At 36.9% G+C, this 25,049-nt stretch overlaps 1 protein-coding gene across 21 annotated transcripts in view; it reads left to right on the top strand.

Moving 5' to 3' along the window:
* Positions 1 to 20,561, top strand: part of LOC125741731 (RNA binding protein fox-1 homolog 1-like) — a 440,599-nt gene extending 420,038 nt beyond the window's left edge. For 15 of the 21 annotated variants that reach the window (XM_049012998.1, XM_049012997.1, XM_049012996.1 and 12 more), the window contains 3 exons: positions 17,661 to 17,736; positions 18,680 to 18,757; positions 19,688 to 20,561. In XM_049012998.1, the coding sequence (XP_048868955.1) occupies positions 17,661 to 17,736; positions 18,680 to 18,757; positions 19,688 to 19,756 (223 nt within the window). In that variant the 3' untranslated portion in view covers positions 19,757 to 20,561. Of the gene's footprint in view, positions 1 to 2,236; positions 2,290 to 17,660; positions 17,737 to 18,679 lie in introns of those variants that run through there. The other 6 variants (XR_007397837.1, XR_007397838.1, XM_049013000.1 and 3 more) reach the window with 6 other exon arrangements.
* Positions 20,562 to 25,049: the final 4,488 nt, after the last annotated feature.

The following is a 25,049-nucleotide window of genomic DNA, read 5'->3' as shown; positions in this document are numbered from 1 at the left end:
TACAATGACTATAAATGCTATTGTGCAGCAAATTATGGATACCCTTATTCTGGTGGTCAAATACCATAGAGGTTGTCGTGTGTGGATGTGTATGTCTGTGTCTGTGTGTCTGGAAGTTTATTACACCCACTGTGCAGTTAGCCTAGACGCAATATATGCCGTTCATATGCCTGCAAAGTTCTGGCTTTCAAAATTTACTCAGAGTGTTCTCAGAGTAAATTCCCTATGTTCTCAACGCATTCAAGAAAACACTCAGGACTGAGTCAGTATCCATGATGTGGATCAGTCATGTTCTTATATAATGCATAGCATGGAACCCTGATTCTACAGGAAGCAGGGAAAGGGCACAGCGACACACGGATCATTTCTGTCAGCCCCTTATTTGCTATATTAGTTGCAACATTACTTCTCTGTCACTTGTAAAAGATTACTGTAACTCCTCTGAGCTATTTTAATCTTCTGAAGCATTTCAATTTTAATTTAATAATTTTACTTTATTTTCTATTAGTTATTAATTTTTGTCTTTGACTTACTGTGCATTTTCTTTAAATACATGTATATTCTACATTTAATTGTTTTTTTTGTGTTTTTATCTTTTCGATTAAAATTTTGACTCAGATATTATTTAAATACTGTTACTTTTTGCACAGGATCACTGTTCAGGCTCTCCAGCTGTTAAGAAGCAGACTGTCAGGTTCACGATAGCAAAACATTTGGTTAATAGAACTGAGACTGGAACCACAACAATATGTATCTTATTGTATGGACTTTGGTTTTCGGATGGGACAATTAATGTCAAAAAAGAAAAAAAAAATCACTTTTTCCAATTTTCTTCAATGGATGAAATGATATGACAAGGTCCTTAAAAATTCTAGTGATTATTTTAACCACGAGGTTAGTAAATTTATATTATCAGTTGTTCAGACACATATTCACATTTTGGGGGTACAGGGTACTATTCAGTGGTGCCCCCTGGACAGAGTGTCAGAAAACTGCAAGACGCACAGAGATGTCAATATACTGACATATAGCTGTGTTCCTTGTCAAATTAAGTAAGGTAACAGAGAATATGCTGTTGCTTGTATGTGTTGTCTCAAAGGGAAAAAAAATGAAAACATGATGATATTAAATTGGCTGAGGGAATTAAAAAAATGTAGCTGGATGTGAAAAATGTGCTCACTGCAAGGAGGGAGTCTTTGTGTAATGGAGCAGCACTGTGCCAACATTAAAATAGTGTTTAGGTTTGTGTTTAAATTCTATCCCATCAGTCATAGTTTGGGGAAGAATTATACAACAGTTCTGGCATAAATAGGGACACATTGTTGTAAGTATCCAGAATAAACGAAGCAAAGTTATACAATACACTACATCCAGTTTAATGTTGCAATCTGTAGCACGTATATAAGCAAAATCCATGGATATGCAGTATGTAAGCTTCTAATAAAGGGGATGTTTAATTTAAAGCATGGAGTGGAATCTATGATTTTATGACACAAAACATAGTCAAACACATACTGCATGAATATAATTGTTTATTACGTCATAAATTCTATATATATTTTAATGTAATTCGATATAGCTTTTCAACTATCTTTGAAAAACAACGTGCAGTGATACTTGCAGCATTATTTTAGGCAAAGAAAAAGAGAAGGCAGGTTCTATCAGTATTTCAAATGAGAGCAGCATTCTAATTGAGCATATCACAGTAAACCTATGGTCCACCACATTTGATTTTCGAAAGCTGTTGAAATCAGCATGCACTCTCTATGATGCATGGATTTTTATGCACACAACATCTTAATAGTCTGTGCTTAAAGATGCATGCTTGCATTAAGCAGCCTTTTGAAATGTTCTATAGACATGTATTGATAGAGTCCTGTGATGTCAATATGAAGAATGTACAGCATATCTGCAAACTGCAGTTATAAATAACCCTCAAGACATAGAAACAATGGTGTGTACTATGCATACATATTTGTGTTTCTTATTTTATTCCTTTAGTTTTTCTTATGTTTTTTTTTCTCCACCATATAACCAAACCCAGCATGCCCGTGCTCCATAACTCCTTGTGGCCTCCTAACGTACGAGGCAGCACTCCAACCCCGCTTGCTTGTGAGCTGAAATCCATTTACTGCCGGCACTCTCGCCCTCCCCATCTCCAGACATCAGCTCAGCTCGACAGACAGCACATTGCCCAGTCAGCAAGCGGTATTGTGAATTTTATCTTCTCTTGCAGAAATCAATTCGTCTTCGTTGCAGCAGATGAAATTTCTTGTAACACCTCCTCAGGTAAAATATAAATAAATAAATCACTGACACTTTCTTGATGCATCCGGGAGGGACCCAAAATATCTTTTTTTTCTTTCTTTCTTTTTTTTTGCTTAATGCACCTGACAGTAAAGGCTTTTTAAGGCCTGTCTGTAGACAGCTGTGTTATAATTTATGGCCCTTAGCAAGTAAACTTTGTTTTATTCTTTATTTCTGCATTTTTTTTTTATAAACCAAACAAGGTTGTTTGACACTTGCATGGAGAGACCTGGCAGGTAGTGAACCTACCGACGTGTTTTCTTTAATCCACTGTGTGGTTTCAGTGGGGCATGCAATGTCTGACAAGGAGATGTGCAAGGAAAAAATTGCCAGGCAAGAGCTTGAAAGTTTAATTCATGTTAGTTTCGTTTAATCTTTTTATGCCTTGTTTTTATGGTTTTGTCTAATTTCCTTTGCTAATGCCTTTAGAAGCAATTCCTTTTAACTGAGGATTTTTCTTGTTTTTTGAAAGCTACTTATTTAAGGTTACATTCAGATTATGCAGTAACTGCTTCAATTTCAGAGTGTCGGCTTCAGGGAATAACAGCAAACAACCAGACCTCCCCTTGCATTCATTCATTTCTCATACTCAGTTCATTAAAAATGGGATAACTGCATTGCAGTTGTGCTCACATTAATAGTACATTAATCCTGAAAGCATGAACCCAAATCCAAATAATTTTTATATTTTTGTTTGCTGAAGTATTTTTCATTTGTAAGTTGTCCAGACAATAACCTTAACAAATAATTTAAGTAGTTTATCCTTGAAGTGCATAAAGGGATATTATTGGTAATCTAAACATATGTGAATGCATAGCCAGAATTTGCACAGTAGCATCAACAGCATTTCTCATCATTTTTTTTCCAGATATTTTTCTTTAAAACTGGGGTTATTTTCTTTTCAAGAGTGATCTTTTTTGGCAAAGGCTGAAAAGCTAAATTTGTGTCGGACAAATTAATAAATTATAATAATTATTATTATTATATTGTTGTTATTGAACTGGTTGTCTGCTTTCATCTTTGAATCCTGTATTATCAAGACAGCTTTATTGAAAATATAAATTTGAGCCATTTCAGTGACAAATACAAAGAGAGAAGAGATGGTTCTTGTTAGTTTTGTATACTCTCACTTGAATTGCAATCACTTGAGTTCAATTATTTTAAATAAATTTCACTAAACATTTTTATTGAAACATTTGATTAAAGTTAATGATGTATCGGTTTTTACTTGCTCTATAGATATTTTCACAAAGTACACTTCTTATTCCATTAGAAATATTGCAACAATTTCATTTATGAAATTGAATATGATAGCCTTGTGTTCACCTGTTAAAAGATTGTGACAGTACTATTTACCAGTATAGTATAGTATAGTTCCATATTTGAGTAGAGTCAAGAGAAAATAATGAATTTGGACCTGTGCATATACAGGATGAAGATCATACAGTGAGGATTCTGGCTGGATAATGTAATATATCGACAGAGAGGTTCTACAGTAAATAACCACACCAAATGTAATCTCCTGTGGATTAGCTTTTTAATCACACCCAGCAAGTAATATGAAAATGAGAATATTGACAGGCTATAGCCATGAAGTTTTTGCTGGGCCTTATCTGCATCCAAACCCTTTGGTGGGTCTATCAGGCTCCAAGGCACCGATAACCTTAGCCCTTACTTTTTGACTTTTGAAATCTTCCACTATCACCCTCCTAGTCAACTGCCCTTCATGAAAAATTGAAGTGAACCAAATATTACTGAGACTGACCTCCGTTTAACCCTTGAGTACTTATCTCGGATCGCTGTTCCCATAGTATGCCATGAACATTTCATCCGATATACTTTACTAACAATAATAATAATAATAAATTTTATTTATAGTGCACTTTACTTTTTGCAAAGAAAATCTCAAAGTGCATACAGACGGTGAAAAAACATTATATTAAAAACAGCATTAAAAGGAGGAATAAATCATTCATTACATCACACATCACAAACAATCATTAATAACACTGGCTAAAAAGAAACATTTTCAGGCTTTTTTTAAACATGTCACAGTCTGTGGAGCTCTCAAAAAATGTAAAAAAGGTACTGGATCTCTAGCGACCCAAACAAAACAACACACGTTGTTTGTATTTGTATGTGAGCTTTTAATGTGCTGCATTTGTAAACAAAGCTCAAACAAAATGTTTTTTTTCCCCTCATTTTTTCATCTTTCTGAGTAAGAGTTACTTGGAATATCATGGAAACAAAGTGAAAACATAAGAAGCTTGGTCATATTCACTGCCTACTCTTTGTCCCTAAACTGTGAGGTGTGAATGGGACATTATACAGTTGTAGTTTTTGCAATCTCTGCCCAGTTTAGCTTTTTTTTGTGGATTAGGAACAATAATACATTTTGATCACTCGACTTGTTCGGTGGGTGGGTCCTTTCCTATGCTTTGCTTGGCAGTCAGTATGAAAGATTATTTAGCATGTTTTGCAAGTAATTTTTATCTGGAATTGATATGAAGTTTAATATTTTATAATGTTGACATTTTAAACCATTTTTTCTCTTAAAATTAACAAAGGTTTACCATGCTGGATGTAAAAAGAGAAGTTTCCAACTAGCTGGAGCACCAATGCTTGAGAAGAGAAAATAGTCTTGCTCAGAAACTGTTCTTAGTGTTCAGAGAAAATGTATTCAATAAAAGCTTGCAGTTAAGGTTATTTGTGGCTTGATATATATATAAATATATATTTATGTGTGTGTGTGTGTGTGTGTGTCAGTGTGTGTGTAATAATGTTTCCTGAAAGTCACATGTGCATAGAAATAGCTACAGACAGGTGGCATTTTGAAAACCAAAGAAAATTACGCTGATAAAAATAATTTGATTTATCAGTAGAAAGTCACACTGTAAACATATTTAGAATGTTTAAATTGGTGTTCATTAATATAAAACTGATATTAGGCTGTCGGATCTCCCTGTGAGGTTATACGATGATAATCATTCCTCATGTATTATCTCAGGACCAATAAAAAAAATGCATTTACAGTACCAAAGTTGGGGTATAATGATAATTTGTAAATGGTAAACAAACTACTGTTCAATAATAACTCAGAACCCTGTTCACAAGTACTGGTTAAATGGCAGAATGTAGAACACTGCTGTTAAAATGAGAAATTACTACACTGCTGATGAGAACTGAAAATAGAACAAAACTGAGATCCATCCATCCATCCATTTTCCAAACCGCTTATCCTACTGGGTCGCGGGGGGTCCAGAGCCTATCCCGGCAATCGGCACGAGGCAGGAAACAACCCAGGATGGGGGCCAGCCCATCGCAGGGCAAACTCACACACCATTCACTCACACATGCACACCTACGGGCAATTTAGCAACTTCAATTAGCCTCAGCTTGTTTTTGGACTTTTGGGGGAAACCAGAGGAAACCCCACGATGACATGGGGAGAACATGCAAACTCCACACACATGGAGACATGGCGGAGACTCGAACCCGGGTCCCAGAGGAGTGAGGCAACCACTGCACCACCATGCCGCCCCCAAAACTGAGATCTGATCTAGATATTTATGACAGTCCAAGAAGTCCTTCAGCCACAGAACTCTTGCAGGCATCTGTTGCAGGAACCTCTCCAATAACCTGCATAATAAATTGTGTTTGTTCTTTGGTCTCTGAGAGTAGCCTGTTGTACTCCTAGATAAGCACTACGCTCCTCACTGCCATGTCATTGGTCACAGTCATGCTCTTGGTGATCTCCTCTGGCAAGATGTTAGTTGCGTTGCTTGCCCAGTTACCAGGATCTTGATTCAGGAAGTCCTGACAAAGATCGAGAATAACTGTTCTTTGTGACGAACGTTCTTCATTCTGGTGCTCAGCAGGCCCACATGCACCCTTTTCTCTGGCTTCTTGTCCCCTTCAGTCTCCAGGACTGCAACCATTCCCTTCTTCTTCTCCACTATGACAGCTGGATCAAACGACCCATGCAAGCAGCTGTTTGCTTAGATACCAGAAGTGGTTCACCAGCTTTTTCTGGGTACCCTTCGCCGCTCTGTCGTCTTCAGACAGCGACTTTTGGGTGCATCTGTCAGGAGGTGGGAGCAGAACCAAGACATTATCTAGCACTTCAGCCAGAAGACAGGGTGCTGCTTCATTCCTTTCAGCTCATGTGGAGCAAGTGTGAAGACATCCCAGAATGCAAAAATCTTCAGAGCATAAATTAATCATGCCATGAGGTGAGCACAATGCATTGTCTCTGGTTTGGCAAACCGAGTTCTTCCGGTTGGGAAGCCAACAAGGAAGATGATGGTGAGCTCCAATAGCTCATGGTAGTCATCCCAAGGCTGAACTACCCCATTCAGCTGGAAGCAGAACTGAAGGATTTTGTCTAACTTGTTCTGCAGAACATTGGCAACTTCATTGTTGTCCACTCTGGGATTGTAGTCAACCATAGCCATTTGGGGCCAGTGGCTCTTGAATCTCTTGGAGAGAAGAATGTTTAGTCTGGTCGATGGGCCCATAGTAATGAGAAAGACCCCTTCAGCGTGATTTCAAGAGAGTTTATCAATAAAAGAAACTTCTGTTGCTATCACCAATTAGATTTTGAAGTACCTTTTGATGTGAAAACATTCATGTGTTGAGCATACACTAAATGTCAACTTGGATTAAATTTGGGATTAAAATTTGGCATACTTTTATTACTACCAATTAGGCCTGTAACGCGATGAATCGCGAATCAGTTAAAAATCAATGTAAATGTATGACGATTTAAACCGGCTGATGTGGAAAATGAATCACTACTTTAGGAGTATTTCACGGTACTTTACTTAACTGGTATAATATTAGATTTGATTTCACGACATCAGTTCGACATCAGATATCACTACGTATTCATGTCGACGTTGTATGTTACTTTTTGGTTTAGACCGAATGTGAGATGGTGAACGAATTTAAAATTGAGGAGTGAAGACACACCTCTTAACTCGGCGATGTGGCAGCATTTTAGCCTTCCGGTAATCACAAACTAAAATGGCGAGAAAAGCACAGACAAGACAAAAATTGCGTGCAAACATTGTAAAAGATTGATAACATGCACAAATAGCACAACGAACATGCTTCACATGTCCACCGGCACCACAGTGAGCTCAGTTCACCACCACCATAGAAAACATTATTAAAAGGGCAAACGCCGCTAAAAAGCTTCACATGCAAGCCTTAGTTGTTTATTTGGTAACGCTTTATATTAAGTGCACCTTCATAATGCGTACATTATGCATTAATAGAACATTCAGGGCACCTTCATAATGCATTCATAGAACATTCATAAGCAGCATGCAAGTGCACTTTAATATCCTAACAGCTTAAATATACATGAACAATTCTGAATGTCTGAATACTTAATGAATACATTATGAAGGTGTACCGAATGTTTTATGAAAGCAATATAAAAGCATTATGAAGGTGCAATTAATGTAAAGCGTTACTGTTTACTGGAAGATTTTTTTTTATTATTTTGATATCAGATTTTTGCTTAACAGTATTTTATTCAATTTCAGTTGCGCTATTAAATAGAGGACACGTTTTGCACAGTTTAGAAAGATAAATAAAGGAATATTTTTGAATAAATTTGTAGGCAGCTCATTCTGTTAAAAAATCATGAGAAAATCATATCGTGAACTCAGACTCGTGAATCGTATCGAATCGTGAGTTGAGTGTATCGTTACATCCCTACTACCAGTGGTGAAACAAATGATGGGGTGAGAGGTTAACATTTCCCCTATAAAGATTCCACCACCCCCCCCCCCCAATAAGGGCCTTGTAACAAAACCTTTGACATTTAGATAATTTTGATACCAGGATTTTCCCAGCTATCTGGATTTCAAAAAGCTAGACAAATCTGAATTTACCTCTTAACCCTCTGGGGTCGAGTGCATCGTCAACGATGCAGCATATTTTTAGCTGTTCAGGTTATATCCCAATGAAATCTTTTTGTAGAAACATGAAAAAAAAGCTGACTAAATACATTACCTGTCTTCTTTTCAAAACGTCGGAAGTATTAAAGTTTTTTAAATTAGGTTAAATCTGCAAAAAACGAAACCGTCACCTTTCTTAGTTTTACCTGCATCGGGAGCGTGTAGTTCCACCCTCACCTGAAGATCACTATTCGCATTATAAACAGCTGCATTAGCACGTATTCAAACCGCATTCGCATGGTAATTAGATGAACAATGCAATGCATGGGGGTGAAGATACATCCCCATCAGCGCCATAAAAGGGGGGGGGGATGTGCCCAGGGGTGAATGGCCCATGCATACACATGAAAGTTGCTACATATTCAATGAAAGGAGGCCAGAAATAGTGACATGAGTTAGGTTTTTCTTATTTATTTATCCAACTGAATGTACTGTACACCATTTAGTCATCTTCATGTAGCCAAGACTTTCATGATCAGATATCTGGGATCAAAACAAACAGCCAGCATTGGTTACTATGTACTTTTATAATGTTTCTGCAAACTGCATTTTGCAATGTCTATACTTTGATGTCAAATTACAAGCTTCACATGAATCTGATATATTTACAAAGTACACTAAGATTAAGATGAGTTTATTGGCAAAACAAATATATAAGAAATAATTTATTTGCCATGAATTAGATTATGATATTGAATGAAATGTGTGACCATGCCCCAGTCAGTGAAAGTTCCCTACCCCTACACCCCAGAAGGTTAAGCCAAGAAAGCACATAGTTGCAAGCTTTTTTCACTTAAGCATCGACTTAAGTCTGGGGTTTACCTGCACTTAAGCTAGTTACACATTTTATGCAGAGAAACACCAAAATACGGACATGTTGCATGTAAATGACCCTTATGTACATTCAGCCTCTGACTGGTGCTTTTGATTGCATTTTTCACTATGTGCTCTATGCGTGTTTTAAGTCAAGGGGCTCTACATGGTGCAACACAGCATTGCAGTGCCAAACATGTAGCGGAATGAAACTTTTTACACATTTTTTTTTTGCATGTAGTATATATTTAAAAGTAAATGTTTTACATGCACAAATATAAAATTACATACATTTATATTACCATTAGGCAGGATTCAAGTGACACTTGCCTTGTCGACACACCTAATAGGCATATCAGGTGAGGTTATTCAATTAAACTGAGTAAAAAATAGGTTCCAAGGAAGTGGTATGTCCTCGCAATCCTAGCCGCAGTGCATGCACTTGGGCTTCTGCCTGAGTGCCGCAGATACGCCCTCTTCTTGATAAACTACAAGCCAATCCACTCCCGCAGAAGCTTGTAATATTTTGTCCCTCTCCTGACCACATCTTCTACAGTATGTCACATCCTGTTCCCCCCACAAAACAAAAATACAATCATGGTTATGCTTATTTTCATGTTAAGACAAAATACAAACCTTAGCCTTAGCAAATTAGCTACATTAAATGTTTTACAATTAAAACAGGTTAAGTTTTTCACATAATAGTAGGCTAGTCATGCACATACGCGTATATTGCCTGCAACATATGCAATAACAGGTCATGAATCTGCACAAACAAAATCTACACATTTTTGTGCTGTTTCACTTTTTTAGTGCAGTTGTCACTTTTGATTTGCCTGCACTTGCAGTGAATGTCAGTGTAGTCTGCCCCTTCATACAGTAACTGAACATACATGGTGTTCTGGCCCTGTAATGCCCAGTGTATTTGTTGCAGTAGACAAAAGGCAATTGGTTCCCATTGTGGTCACTTACAATGGAATAGGACTGCCAAATATCTGATTTCCCTTACACACTTTGACAGTTTTATATTCACCTTTCCTTAATTAAGCAGGCGCTTGCATCCTTAGGCGTTAAAGATTTTCGTGCTGGCTCTGCAATCATTAGCCAGGTGCTCACAAGAGAGACTAGAGACCTTCAAAATGCTAATGTCCTTCCAAAAGTTCCAGGATAGGCTGGCTGTGTAAAAACCAAATTAGGCATAGTAACCTATTTTTCTTTTATTCTGTGAAATTTTTGATGTAACTTTCTGCTCACACAAGAACATGAATAACGGTTTGATAAAATAAAAACACATTTGAGTAATATTTATTTTAATTATTTTTGTGGGATCCCGCAGATCTCATTTCCGTTCTTCTGCTCCCACAGCGATATCAGTCACTTTCCACCCACTCCTGCATTCAAAAATAAAAATTTGCAATTTTGTTTCCAGGTGGATCGTGCAACGCTCCATTTTAAACTGATACAGGACATGAGTTACACATACATACACTTCATGCATACACTATATACACTAGTTCAGGGGTATCCAACAACAACATTACCTGAACAGGACACAGGCCTAACCATTTTATGCTTAATTGGGTAAATGTGTGGGTTTTTAGTGGAAGTGACTAACAATTGGTTAGTCATATTTGCTTGTTTACATAATTGTTCTGAATGAAGAGGGGAAAAAAGCTGAAATATATGGATTCATTTTTAAATACAATACGGGTCATTCTCACAAGCTCATTACCGTAATATATCAGTGTTCTATTATATTTAAAATTAGTTTGACGACAGACTCAAATGATATCACTGTCTAAAATGTCCATTTTGCCTCTGGGGTAGTCAATTAGTTGCAAAGTAAAACAATTGACAATGCAAAACAATTGATGAAATCAAAGTACATCTTATTATGTTAATTGATTTTCAATTGTTTGCCAAACCTGAAGTAGCTGAGCGTGTCCTTCCTGGCAGGGGTTATCTGGTCATCTTAAGCGCCTGATGCAAGAACAGACCCCAGTATCGTTGTGGTTTTTGTTATACAGTGCTACAAATTCTCCAGTTCTTCGCAGGTGCCTTTTGTTGTTCTCTTGCATTAGTGCCCCTAGAGATGAAATTTCAATTCCCTTTCATAATAGCTACTATGTGAACTAGGTAGGATGAAAATCCTTTACATCAAGTATGGTCAACAACAAAGAAATTTCAAAATCCATTTAGTCACTCTGCAAAAAATAAGGTGATTCCTTCCTATTCGTATATTGTAGTTTTTCATATAAACAAATCAAATGTTTCCATGAAGAGTATAAATTTGAATATATGGGTAATATATGTCAAAATATATAGGCAAAAATGTAGTTTTGTGCTCCAGGCTGTGACCAAATGAACTGTGTAAGTGTATGACTATGGCCCCAACTGGCATGGTGGCTACACTACATGTAATTTAGTATTCCTTCTAGTAATGGGACACTGGATCTTGTAAATAATGTACATTATTCAAAATTTATTTGTTTACATATGGAGCTTTTAAAAAACTTACTATCTGCTATTATATTTTCTGTTGTTTTTGGTTGTCCTTTGCTTCCCAAATGTTGTCACTGATGCTTATTTTGCCTACTGAAAATATATATACAGATAGCAGAAAGGGGCTTCTCCACTCATTTTATATTGATTTATTTTAATAAACCAAGCACTTGCTCAATCACATTATGGAAATAGTAAGTTATCTGTTTAGGTAACACAGTCTCCCATCAATTATTGGGTAGCTGCCTATTATGAAGGCAGTAAGAATGATGTTATGCTACTGCAAAGTTGCAGGATTGAACTTTGCAAATATGCATGCCAATGATAGATGGAAGTGCTGATTGATGACTTATAAACATAATCTGGTTGGAAATCTAGCATCCAGAAATGGATGTCTGCTTGGTTGATATTAAGAAGGATGTTATTTACAGATTAAGTTGTTGGAATATAAATGCCATGTCCCTTTGTGAAATAGCTCCTGATTGTGTGTCTCATGCTACATGGAAGGACACCCTGGATGGGATGTTAGTCCATCGCAGTAATTCATTCTTTGTTTTCAGCTTCATAAAGAATCTTTGTTTATTGCCATCGTTCCCTACTAAAGAGATTGTTACTCCATCCCAAGATATTGACTCTATGATACTCATACTCTACAAGCTCATGCTCTACACACAGTTTAGAAACACCAATTAGCTTAAATGCATGTCTTTGGAATGTGGGAGAAAATCCAAACAGATAGATGGTGCAAACTTCAAACACACATGCACACACACGCAGAGTAGATTTGGGATGCAAACCCCCAACCCTGCAGTGTGAGGCTGCAGTGTAACTCACTGAGCCACTATGCCACTCCCAATTATGACATGTATGTGTCACAATGTGTTTATTACCTTTATTGAAGTATAAGTGTCAGGTGGCAAACTTGAGGCAGTATCAATTCACATAATGACTGTTACTTCCTTTGGGATGCAGTGAGCTATATAATATGTTTTCGCCAATTATACCCAGCCCCTTCCGAAAGTAAATTAGTTAATAGTTTAACATTTGAATGCATTGATATGTGTTTAAATTTTTCAACCCGTATAGAACATTTTTAAATCTCAACTTGAAACCTCTTATCCATATAAACATAAAGTACCAGTCAAAAGTCTGGACATACCTGCTTTGAATTCATTCGTCTCTGTTTTAGCTGTTATGCACCTTATAGTAAAAGGCCTCAAGGCAATGAAATAATATATAAGAAATACTGCAACAACCAAGAAAAGTGTTCGGCATCTGAGAATTTTCTTGAATTTTAGACTCTTCAAAATAGTCCCCTTTTGATTCAGTGACAGCACTGTACACTCTCGGCATTCGTTCAACCAAGCTGGCTACCTGAGATGCTTCTCCAACAGTCCTGAAGGAGTTTACACAAGTTCAGGGCACATGTTGGCTACCTTGCTCTTACCCTTCGATCCAACTCATCCCAAACCAGCTCTATAGGCTTTATGTCGGGAGATTGTGTGGACCAGGTCATCTATTGCAGTACTCCATCTCCTTCCATGTTAAGAAGATAATACTTAATACTCAACCATGAGGTGTATTGAACATGCTACAGCATTGTTTGCTTCTGGATAAAATGACAACTCAAAGTTTCCTGTTTAAATTTCACTTTACCAATCATAGCCTATACAGGCAGAAAAATAACAGCGATAAACATTCAGCATTACACTCTAAAACCGTCTGTTATGTCTGTTTATTCAGTGAATCATAAACTAAACAACACTTTTGTATTTCAATTTCTTTCACATGTTATAAAACATATATAAAACCATGCCTTGTTATCAGATAACCTAACTGACCATGTCCTCCTTCATAATGTGGATCCATTGAAAGGTCCCCAATGAAACCCCTGCATTCCTGCGTCATAGAGACTCTAATCTCAACATCCATCAATTCATCTTCTGAAACCACTTGTCCTATTCAGGGCCATGGGGGGTCTAGAGCCTATGGGCACAGGACAAGGAATAACCCAGGAGGGGGTGCTAATCCATCATAGGGCACACTCTCATGCCACGGCGCGCACGCACACACACACATGCACCTATGGGCAATGGAACATGCAACCCTGGCAAGAACTTGAACCCAGATCCTAGAGATGTAAGGCAACAGTGCTAACCACTGCACCACCATGTCGCCTCCAGTCTCAACATTTATAAGATTATACTTGTAGTGCCTGCAAATTATTATATTAGATTAGACTAAAAATTGAGAAATTTCAATAGGTGCAAGTAGTTTTTCCTCATAAGAAGGATGATAAAGACACATCAGTTTATGACATATCTGAGTAGCCCAGAATGTCCTGAAAACAAAACCATAAAGCATATGTGGCTTATTCATGTACATACCATGTAATAAGCCGAAAATCAAAGGGATGCAACCAATAAGGTCCGTCATATTTGATAAACTGTTACTTTTGTACTGAAGCTTTGAAATTGTAAAAAAAAAATCTGTGATTCAAATTATACTGGGACGCAAATTTTAGGGCAGTAGTTCTCAACCTTTTTTGCAAAGCAACACAATTTTTAAAAAGCCAGCTCAGTCACAACCCTACTGTACATCACGTATAGGTCTAAATCAACACTATGATCAAGCGTGCAGTGCACTCTGCAATTTACGCCAGTCAATGCATATCGCACAAATCTGATGGGATATTCCAGTGACTTTTAAATTAAGCATCTCTGGGTTGGCTTTTTGGATTGGTTGAGCGTCCAGTAGTTTTGCACAAAGCATTTGCAGACCCAAGACCCGTTTATATAGGTTAATATTACAATGGGCTGGGAAATCTGATCATGGATCAACATAGGAAATTACTGGTTTTAAAATGCTTGCATTTGCAACTGCCTTGCAACCCTTTCAGAACTTGACCCATGGGTTGAAAATTGTTGTTTGAGGCCATACTGCCTACCCCCAAAATGACCCCTATGTTCCACATTTTACAGTATATTGTGTTATGTAGTTTGTTTCTGATCTTGATTTGGACTAGCCCTGCCTTGGTCTTGTCTCAGTCTCACCCTGCCTTGGTCTTGGTCTTGTCTCAGTCGCGACACACTCTGATCTTGGTAATGACTTGGTCTCAGTTTAGGTGGTCTTGCCTGCATAACTAGGTCATTATCTTGTAGAAAAAATAATAATAATTTCAGCAGATGTCTCCAGTATTTTGACTGGTGCTGTATATATTTCAATAAACATATTTTGACATTTAAACAGGTTACACAAAAACATAGGTGTATTCTCCAAGCAGGATTTCTAAGTTAGATGGGTTAACAAGCTAGAAGACGGTAATATCCAGTAGGAATACTCCTTACCGAAATTCTTATTGGACAATCATAACTTCAAGCTGAAGTTAACCTAGCTAACTGAGAAATCCTGCTCTGTGGAAGACCCCCCTGGAGAAATACATGCATTGCTTTGAGTATTTTATCAGAGTAAACTCTTTATCTGATAATCAGATTTAGGCTAAGATCTGTTATTTGTTAAAACTCTTTTGCTGATGGTTTACAGGTGTTTACAGGTTAAATGCCGGTTTATAAATGGTGGTATAAATGCTGCTTCAATTTAGTGGATATTTTACATTTATTGTTATATTCTTAAGTGAAACAAATGTCACCCAATGACAGTTGTAGTGTTGGTTCTCTGCCAGTCTGCTTGCAGTTATCTGTAAAAAATCTTAAGACTCTGTAAGGGTCCTTCTGAAGTTAAAAAAGTGCAAGTTATTTCAGGAAATTGAGCTGCCTTGAGTGTGTGTGCGTGTATTTCAGTGTGACTGAATGTGTTTCCACGTATCTGGCGAAGCATTTGGGGACCAACCAAAATCCTATTTAAAAAAGCAGCTATTGAAAATGGGTGGAAATATTTCAAGTGCATAACAGTAACAGATAGATTCTGCTTCTACTGTTTATGAAGCTTCTATTGTAATATTTGGTATATCTGTCCATCCATCCTACCATCAATCCATCTATCAGCCAAATGCTTGTCCATTCATTATCTATGTGTATATGAACAATATAAGTGTGTGTGTTGTTATGAATTTATCATATATATATATATTGTTGTCAGTTAGATTAGCATGACAATTATCAATTGATAACTATGATCAATTGTGCTGTTTTTGTTTGAGAATTAATATATTAGACAAATTATTGGAGGATTAATTGAAAAAAGAAAAAAATATGATTATTGTGGACTTGGACACTGATGCAAATGACACAAATGTAAACATAACCTGACTGAAACCTTTGTACTTGCATGTACTCTCTATTACTGCCATGTTTCGTATAAATTATGAATGAAAGATAATGCAGAAAGGGCCCAAAGGTTAAAGGGATGTACCTGATATTCAGTTATTCAAAAGAGTCATGAGAATTAGCTCTGAATACACGCAAAACTAATTTCATATCTATTCATTTGGTAGGTTTTTAGCACCTTGACTGCTGTATATAGAATTACTCTCCATCCTTTACCTAAATTAATAATAATATTCATGTGAAGAATGTAGAATATATAGCAAATAAAGTATGCATAATAATAATAATAATAATAATAATAATAATAATAATAATAATAATAATCATTAAAGTTGAATGTGCACCCAAGGTGACAAAAGGGGGGTTTGTCCAATATTTAGATTTTTTTGAGTGGTACAACTGCTCAGGGTGTAATACATTGTAAGTTAAAAATTTGCTGCTCAGTATAAGAGCTAAGGCTCCTTGCATTGTGGTGTGCTGTAATAATCAAATTACTGCTTAACTGTGGTAATAATTAAAATTTGGTGTGCAGTTAGAAAATTATATTTAATTACATGTAAGGTGGTCATTAGAAAGATTTCTTTGTGTCAGTTGCTGGTAGGAAAATTAAGTTTGTATCACTTAATGAAAAATGATTTTTAATTAAATACATATGTTTGTCAATCAGTTGGCCTTTCTCAGTTTTCTCTCAGTATGACTGAGCTGCAGCATCTCCTGATGTTTAACACGTTCCATGTCACAGAAACTGATGTTTTCTCACCTTTGTTTATTGACATTTCTATAGTTTTTATATGCTTATTATTGTAATAACTTGTGCATATTAAGTCCTTCAGTGATTTTTCAGCATCTGTTCAACATTCATTCCAAGCCTTTTTGTGAGGATTTTTAAATAAACAGTTTAAAGATTTATCAGTACAAGTGAACCTTATTTGATACTTATATTTTCATGTTTAAATATACATTGCATTTATATTTATTTGAGTAACGTCCATTTCTAAAAATTGCACTTAAATATATATTTTACCTGCGATGGACTGGCCCCCCATTCTGGGTTGTTCCCTGCCTTGTGCCCATAGCTTCCGGGATAGGCTCCGGACCCCCCGTGACCCAGTATGATAAGCGGTTTGGAAAATGGATGTATAGATATATATTTTACCAAAATATTTGGTGCTAAGTACCACAACAAAACCTTCTGGTATTGTGCTTACATGTCTACCAAACAACGAAATGTGTCTATAGCTCTTGTTTTGTACGACAGCATAGGTTAACCAGGTATTTGGGTTATGTTCTTACTTGCACTCTTGATGCTATACTGGTAAAGTTACGGTACAGAATACATTTGCTGTCAGATAACCCAGCTGCTGTTACTGAAAAATTAACCATGAATGACAGATAACCTTTTCATGAGTTCAGCATGTTGTAATGCCACGGCTAGCATCTCATCAGTCATCAGTTTTTTAAAAGAAGACATTTCTTTTGATCAGGCTCACAGTTGCATGCCAGCAGAGTCCACATTTTATTTATTACATCATTTGTTTTTTTTTTTTTCCTTCTCTCCAATTGCTTTGAATTGCTGCCAGTTGGGTCTTCCGATCGTGCGCTAATTTCTATGGTATTTGCTGTGTGATTGACGTATTTTTTCGTTGTTGTTGTTTTTGCACTGCACTGCCTTTCGGAGGAAAGTCGGCTGAGCTTTGTGCAAGCTTTCCTGTTTTCGTGATGGTAGCGTGGCAGAAAGTGTAAATGTTTAGGGCGTGGTCATGTGCTTCTCTCCTTTCCCTAGTTACGGACGAGTTTATGCTGCCGACCCCTACCACCACGCACTTGCTCCAGCAGCCACATACAGCATTGGTGCCATGGTAAGCACACAGCAGGATCCGCTCTCTCTGCCCGCTCCAGCCACTTTGTCACTCTCAGTGTTTGCGTCCATTTGGCGTTCCATTTTTGCCTTGTTTCGCCTCTTCCCAGTCTGCAGTCCCGTGGATTATATCATAGCTGCCATCTCTTCACTTTAGCTTAATTGAATCTCTCTCTTTGGCAGCTAAAATGCCGCATTGATCCTTCCAGTAAACTTGATAAATGTCTTAATTTCTTGGCAGGGCACTGCATTTAAGTTATTATATTCCCGATATATTTTCAATTTTGTATCACCTAAATGAACGCTACCCCTAATGGGATAATTACTCAATTTCATAATTGAATCTATCATCTAAGTGCAGTGGCAAGACTTAAAATATTTGAAATTCCGAAAAATAAAGGTTGAGATCTCAGTTATGCTTAAAATAAAATCCAGTGTACAGCTGCTTGGCTGAGTGGAAAAGTTTTGCATCCTCGCACTGTTCATGCTAATTTGCATGGCTGCTTGTTTACATTTATAAAATTATCAGTTCTTGTTTGAAAAGTTTGCAACACTGACTTGGATCTCAGTTTTATGTCATAATAAACATACATTTTTCATCAAATCTTCAATGAGCCTTATGATGGGAACCCCAGTGAACCAATGAGGGGTATCACATATAACATGCTTCAGGACTACAATTCAGGAGCCTGCTGTCATGGATGATAGTGACATTTTTGTCGTATATAATGACTGACTCAGGATGAATATGCTGAGATCCAAGTAGTCAATGCATTTTTTTATTAATTTGCTAGCATCAGCTTATTTATTACCCATTTCCCAGACTTAGAGAAGGCGCCTGATCACTTGTAGCCATGCTGATGTACCGCAGACTCAGTGTAGGTAAACACGACCGGCCAAAGACGATTGTATTAAAAGCCTTTACGTGCATCACTTTGTTTCAGAATGCTTTTGCACCCTTGACTGATGCCAAGACTAGGAGCCATGCTGATGATGTCGGTCTCGTTCTTTCTTCATTACAGGCTAGTATATACCGAGGGGGATACAGCCGTTTTGCTCCATACTAAATGACAAAAACCATAATAAAACCTTCCAGTGGGGACAAAATGAGAAGCTTTCCGAGGCCTGGGTATTGCAATACATGCAGTAGTGCATCATTTTAGCATCTCTAAAGAGAGAGGAGGGAAAAAAGAAACATTTTTTTATCTTATACCTCAGATATTTTGTTCTGTGTATTTTAATGTGGGTCTTTCATTTTTAAACAATACATAAGCTGTTGGTTGTAGAGATTTCTGTGGTGATCTAGAAAGCTGCTAGATATAAATCAAATGGGGGAAAAAAGTATTAAAGCCACATTCCACAGTGCTTTATCATGTAAATTATATAATATATGATAAATATTACGCTGTCTGGGGTTATCACATTTTGTTAAAGTGTAAGTGACTATAGTAGTCATTTTGTTTTCTGCATTTTCACATGACACTTTGTTTGTAATTTGATTATATATTTGATTTGATATTGAGAGAAGAATGGGGCAGGTTTTGTGGCCGGGGTGGGTGGGTATGGTGTTGCCAGGTTGACGATCCCTAGTATAACCCATATAGTTGATAAGGGAGGTACAAATCCTGTTAGCTGTCTTATAACATTCACTATTCAAAGCCAAAGGTTATGTTCCTGGGATGTAAGCAGACACTTGTACATACTGATGTTATGTAGAAGCTGCCTGGCAAAACTCCAAAACATGTTCATCGAGGCAGCGTTTAACTGTTTAACCAAGTATCTAGCCAGTACTTACTAGTTAAGACCATTTTAAAAAGAAACATTGTTTTTATATTACCTCCAGTATATAAATTATTGATATCATTGCTGACTTTTGTATTATGGGAGGAGAAACATAAAAAGAATAATAAGGTGATAAAACCACTCTTTCTATTTTTCTTTTTGTTTTCCAGAAAGAAATAAATATACTAGAACCGTTTGTACCAATTAAAATAGAAAAGATGACAATGTATAATATTTAAACTGTGCAGTGGAAAAGGTCTGTTATAGAAAATACGGGCATATGATGTTTTAGACTTAGTCAAGTAGATCAGCTGTTAGACAGAAGGTGTATCATTTTTATGGAATCACAGAAAAACATTCGAATTTCTATGAACATTTTACAGATAGGTAGAGATAATCATGGAATTTTGTCATCTTGGTACTATTTTGGTCTTATTATACGGCACACACAATCTGCAATTTTTCGTTTATTCTGTTGAAAATGCATATCTCTTTTTATCCTTCTGTTTTTATACAAATGTCCTATTATTTTATGACAAGGTAAATGTATGATTCTCAGAAGCATAATATATAACAGATGGTTTAATAAGATGATTATACCTAAGAGAAATTATAAGTAAGTAATAATGTAATAATTCTTCCAGCCATTTCCAAATGCCACACAGGAGTGCTGTTTAGAAGGCTTCTTCTAAGCATCCTTGAAGAATTGCAGCTTGTCTGTACATATGCTAAGACTGTTCATAAGTCATGTTTACAAAAGTCTTAATTCGAGGTGTTTGTCAGTTTCTGTTTTGTATTTATTAACAAAAAAAAAAGTTTGGGGGGGGCGGGCCTAATCCTTGCTGCAGACTTAAGTTATATCCTCATGTGTACTATGTGCGTCTATTCGCACAACTCAGTGAAATATCTTATCCGCTGCTGTGATTCTACTATGAAATTATGCTTTTAAACAAGTGTTGTGACCAGGCATTCTCCTTGTCATCGTATGTGCATGCAGTATATGATCCGCTGAACAATAACCATCAATAAAGTTTCACAAGATAAGGGGAAATTGTGGTGGTCTTTTTTTAATGGCTCATTGGGAAATGTGAGGATATTTGTTTATTTGCTGTTATTGCTTTGTTATTTCAAATACTGTCAGTTCAAAATGTTGAAATAAAAAATGAGTATTATACAACGATTTTTATTTTGTTTGAATTGTTCTTTGGTTTTAAAATGATATACGGGAAACATGATATTAGACTGGAAGAAATGATAAAAAAAATGTAGAAAATTGTGACTTTTAAGGTACTATTAAAAACTATAATTTGAGAACATTATTCTGTTTTTTCCACAGAGATGTTCAAAAATGTAATTTGTGCGCTATTTACCACATTGGCCATCATAGAGATTATTCAGGGAAACAGAAATTCACACTTATTATACAAATCTTTGTTGGACATCTGCATTTTTACTTTTTATGAAAAAAGTGCAGTACCAATAATAATCATACCCTGCTGCTAAATTATTTTCAAACAACGCATTTTTTTATTAATAAACTCCCGCAGAAGAAGCTCATGTACCATGTTATATAAAGTCATATAATATGTTAAATGGCTTTCAGTTGAATACACTCGACTGCGTAGCATTGCTCACCTCCCACGGAGTACTGCATTCACTGTGTATAAAGAACACGGGGGGGGGGGTGGAGGCAGTGCAAACACAACTGCCACCTCGCACCATCTGTGCCTCTCCAAATCTGAGCAGTAAAGCACTGCATTTGTGGCGCTCTCACTTGGACAGACAATCTAAGTGGAGGCCTAGAAATGCGATACATTGTTGAGGGATCAGGGAGCTTGGGGGCGAGAACATGGCACTGTAAGTGATTTAAAACTAGCGCTGTGTGCTCTATTACCAATTCCCTGGACTCCCGCATAACAACCATCCAGGCAATTTAGAATACGCATCCACTGCAACCACAGGGGACCGAGAGCGGTGTCCATGCACTTTGAGTAGGCCATGTTATATGTAGGCTGTCTCTTGGAAAGCAAAGCAAAAGAATTTTCAGTGTTGTGGCATAATGGGGGTATGAAAGTAATCATATTTCAGCACTTTAAACCAGAGCGATGGAAAGTCCACACCCTGCAGCTGACTGCATTCAAGGATCTGACCCTTAGTAAGCATCCTGACTATAGGTGCTTGAACATTACTGGCCGATTGCTTTTCTGTGCAATTAAGAAGGACCGCAGTGCTTTATTTTTTTGAATAGGAATCATACAGTAACCCAAAATCCATTCAGGTGCTTATGCATCTGGTTCACAGTCTGGCTGGGAATGTAAGACACGGTGCCAGAGGGTAAATGGAGTTCGAGCCGCAATGAACACCGCAGAACCAGATGGACCCGTGACCCTCAGCCGAGGTGCTTCTGCATCCTCTGACAAACCCCAATATGCAGAGCGAGTCACGGGTCAAACACAGGAACATGAACGGGAGACATGAGCAGCCATACCTGCACCCGGCACAATAGGTTGTTCGGTCGAACAAAATCTCCCCATCAAAGATTTTCTCAATGATTTACAATTTCTAAGCGATTTCCAAGCACGATAATGTCTTTGGTATGGCAAAGAGAACCACACTCCTCCATCCTACATTTCTGATCAAATTTCCATGCAAACCGGCGTATGAAGGCATCCCAGGCATCAGGGAAATTTAGTATTAAGGGGCAGGAGGAAAAAATGGGGGAATACAGATTGCATTGTGTCACCTGCGCATGGGTGCGATGTACACTTACCAACATTATCTAATATTTACGCAACTAAAATATAACAACTTGAATAAGAGATTCTTCCATAGAGATTCTTAATTATTGCCATGTTTTTTTTTTATCTTACAGCTGTCCTTTGTCAATGCACCACTTTTAACTCAGCAAGTAATTTTACTGTAATTTACTTCACTTTTTTATGAGCAGGATATAATTAGTATCTCAGAATAAATTTTTCTGTATTTCTTCTGCGACAGTATCAAGAGTATTGTGCAGTTTATAATTAAATACATCAACCAAATTATCAACTGATCCATATTTTAATGAAGCAGGGATTTAGGGAGTTCATAAATAAAGTTCTGAGCTCTATTAAACTAGAGAGAGCAGCTACTGTATAAAGGAATTTCATCAAATATTTCTATTTCAAATGTAATCAGAAAATTATCATAGGGTAGTATGTCTTTTACATAAATATATTCCTTATGATACAATTATTTCAAAAGCAAGATTACATGTAGAGTTTCATCATTTTTAGAAGGATAACTAATAATGGTTGGACAATTTTTTATTTTTTTTTGCATGATACAGTCATTGGAAAATTCACAGTCAAAATCAAACCTTCAAACAGGAAAGGGTGTTTCCGGTGTTGGAACTAATATTAAGATTATCCTAAAACCAGAATTTGTTTTGATGTCATTGTTTTTTTGGATGATTTTTATGTACATTATCAGAAACAAAATTATTATCATCATCCTGCTCAATGTCTTAATCCTTTAATATCTTGAAGGATTGTTGCCTATACTGTAGCTAAATTAATTTGATTTTAGAACAATTACAGATTTTGATAGCAAAATAATAACACTTAGTTATAATAAAACCTAAGCTATCTCAGTTTGTATTAAACTGTTTAATGTTTAAATGGTTTTAATGTTGTTTGGCTAGACGCACATTTACCCAGTATGACGGCACAGATATACATACATTGCGCAATTAGCCAGTTTGCTGTGATTTGTGTTGCATGTTGCTATTTGAGGTATTTATGTGTTTCAGGGTTACCTTCAAGTTTATTGCAACTTCAATATTTTCTATAGTTTCTAAAAATTAAAATAACTATGCAAAAAAGGTTAATGGTATTTATGTCATTATCTAATTAATGTAGTCCTAATATGAATTAAAAGTGTAATCATAAAAAGTATTTCTATGTGTGAGGGTGATTAGTGAAATACCCTAAGTGATATGCACATTTTGTGCATAATTTGTCTCATAATTAGAATATTAGTTACTGAATTATTATTTTTTTAAGCATTGCATATGTAAAATGTAATCTACTGTGTATGAATAAATAGACACATGTATTCATGGGACAGACTGGTGGCTCTGTGCCAGTAACTGGAAGGTTGCTGGTTCAAATCCCGTAAACGGCCAGAGTAATTTTACTCCATTGGGCCCTTGAGCAAGGCCCTTAACCTGCAATTGCTTCATCCTGGGTATGATGTTAATCTACATCCAGCCCTATAAGGAGGGCCTCCAATTTACAGGGGAAGGCTTGGGGGTTGGTAGCAGGATTGGCACTCCAGCTACTGGAAAAAACCTCAGACTGCTCCATTCGGACTAGTGTGGTGCTGAGGTATCACCCGCCACATGGCTGCACTCCGGTTCCCATCCCAGAGGTGGTTTGTCGTGTGGTGGGTGTGACAATGCGCTGTAATCAGTGCAGGCTCCTTATCTCTCTATATACATAAACAGACGAGTGAGTATATCTTTCACATTAATATTGCTGTTTTACAAATATATCTAGGTAGCAGATAGCTTTATTAAAGCAGCATTTAAGATATATATATACTTATCCATCACAGGAAGACACGAATATACGTACCACGGCCAATAACTTATGCGATTTAATAAGTCTTTATAATTGTGTAGTGCAATTAAAAAGACATATTGCATCTCACAGGTTGCGCTGTAGCTGCAAATGCATTTCTCATGGTGATAACCTTGATTAAGTAGCATTTTGAAAAAGACATACACAAACAGCGCATGAAATCATACTAAGCTGATGCATTACTTGGCAATAATCAGTACAGCTAAGTAAACCCTGCATTTTTAGTGTGACAACAGCTGGGGCATGATGTTGTGTGGCAGAATACCGTTACTTTTTTATTTATTTATTTTTCTTTTACAGCATTCGCATTACTCTCTACCAGTTCGGTCCCACTCCTCCTTTTTATGTTTTTTTCATCTAGTTGCTGACTTCCTTTTTGGTGGTCTTTTACTGTAGTATGAAGGCTGCTGTATGGTGTGCTGGAAGTCTTTGTACTGTCATTATTGAATATATTAATTACAACATCTGTTAAGTTACTGCATTGGCTCATACCTGGCTACTTGACTGTTGGCCCCCTCTGGTGGTTATGTTTGGTCATGGCCGCTGTCACAGGCATTCAGTAAACAGCTGATTTCCTCTCCCATCAACAGCAGGTTTGGGGAGGATGGAGGGGTGATAGGGTGGACTCACTGAGGTTAAGCCAATTTTATACATATTAATTTCCATAATCACTGTTGCAACAAGCTACTTTGACAGCACAGTTATACATTTTCATCGTGATGAGCCAGGGGGGGGTTTATGCTTTAGACAGAAGTTTGCAGATCTGTAATCTTTTTCAAGAGGATTTCACTGGATTCCATAAAATAGTACTTCAGCATTTATGTTACTCGTTTGCTTGTTCTGTCTTACCCCAGCAGCATACATATCACCAGACCACAATATCCTAATCTTGAAGAAAGCAAAGAAACGT

Source organism: Brienomyrus brachyistius, chromosome 5 (assembly GCF_023856365.1).
Source record: "Brienomyrus brachyistius isolate T26 chromosome 5, BBRACH_0.4, whole genome shotgun sequence".
NCBI lineage: Eukaryota > Metazoa > Chordata > Actinopteri > Osteoglossiformes > Mormyridae > Brienomyrus > Brienomyrus brachyistius.
This window is presented reverse-complemented; position numbering and strand designations above follow the sequence as displayed.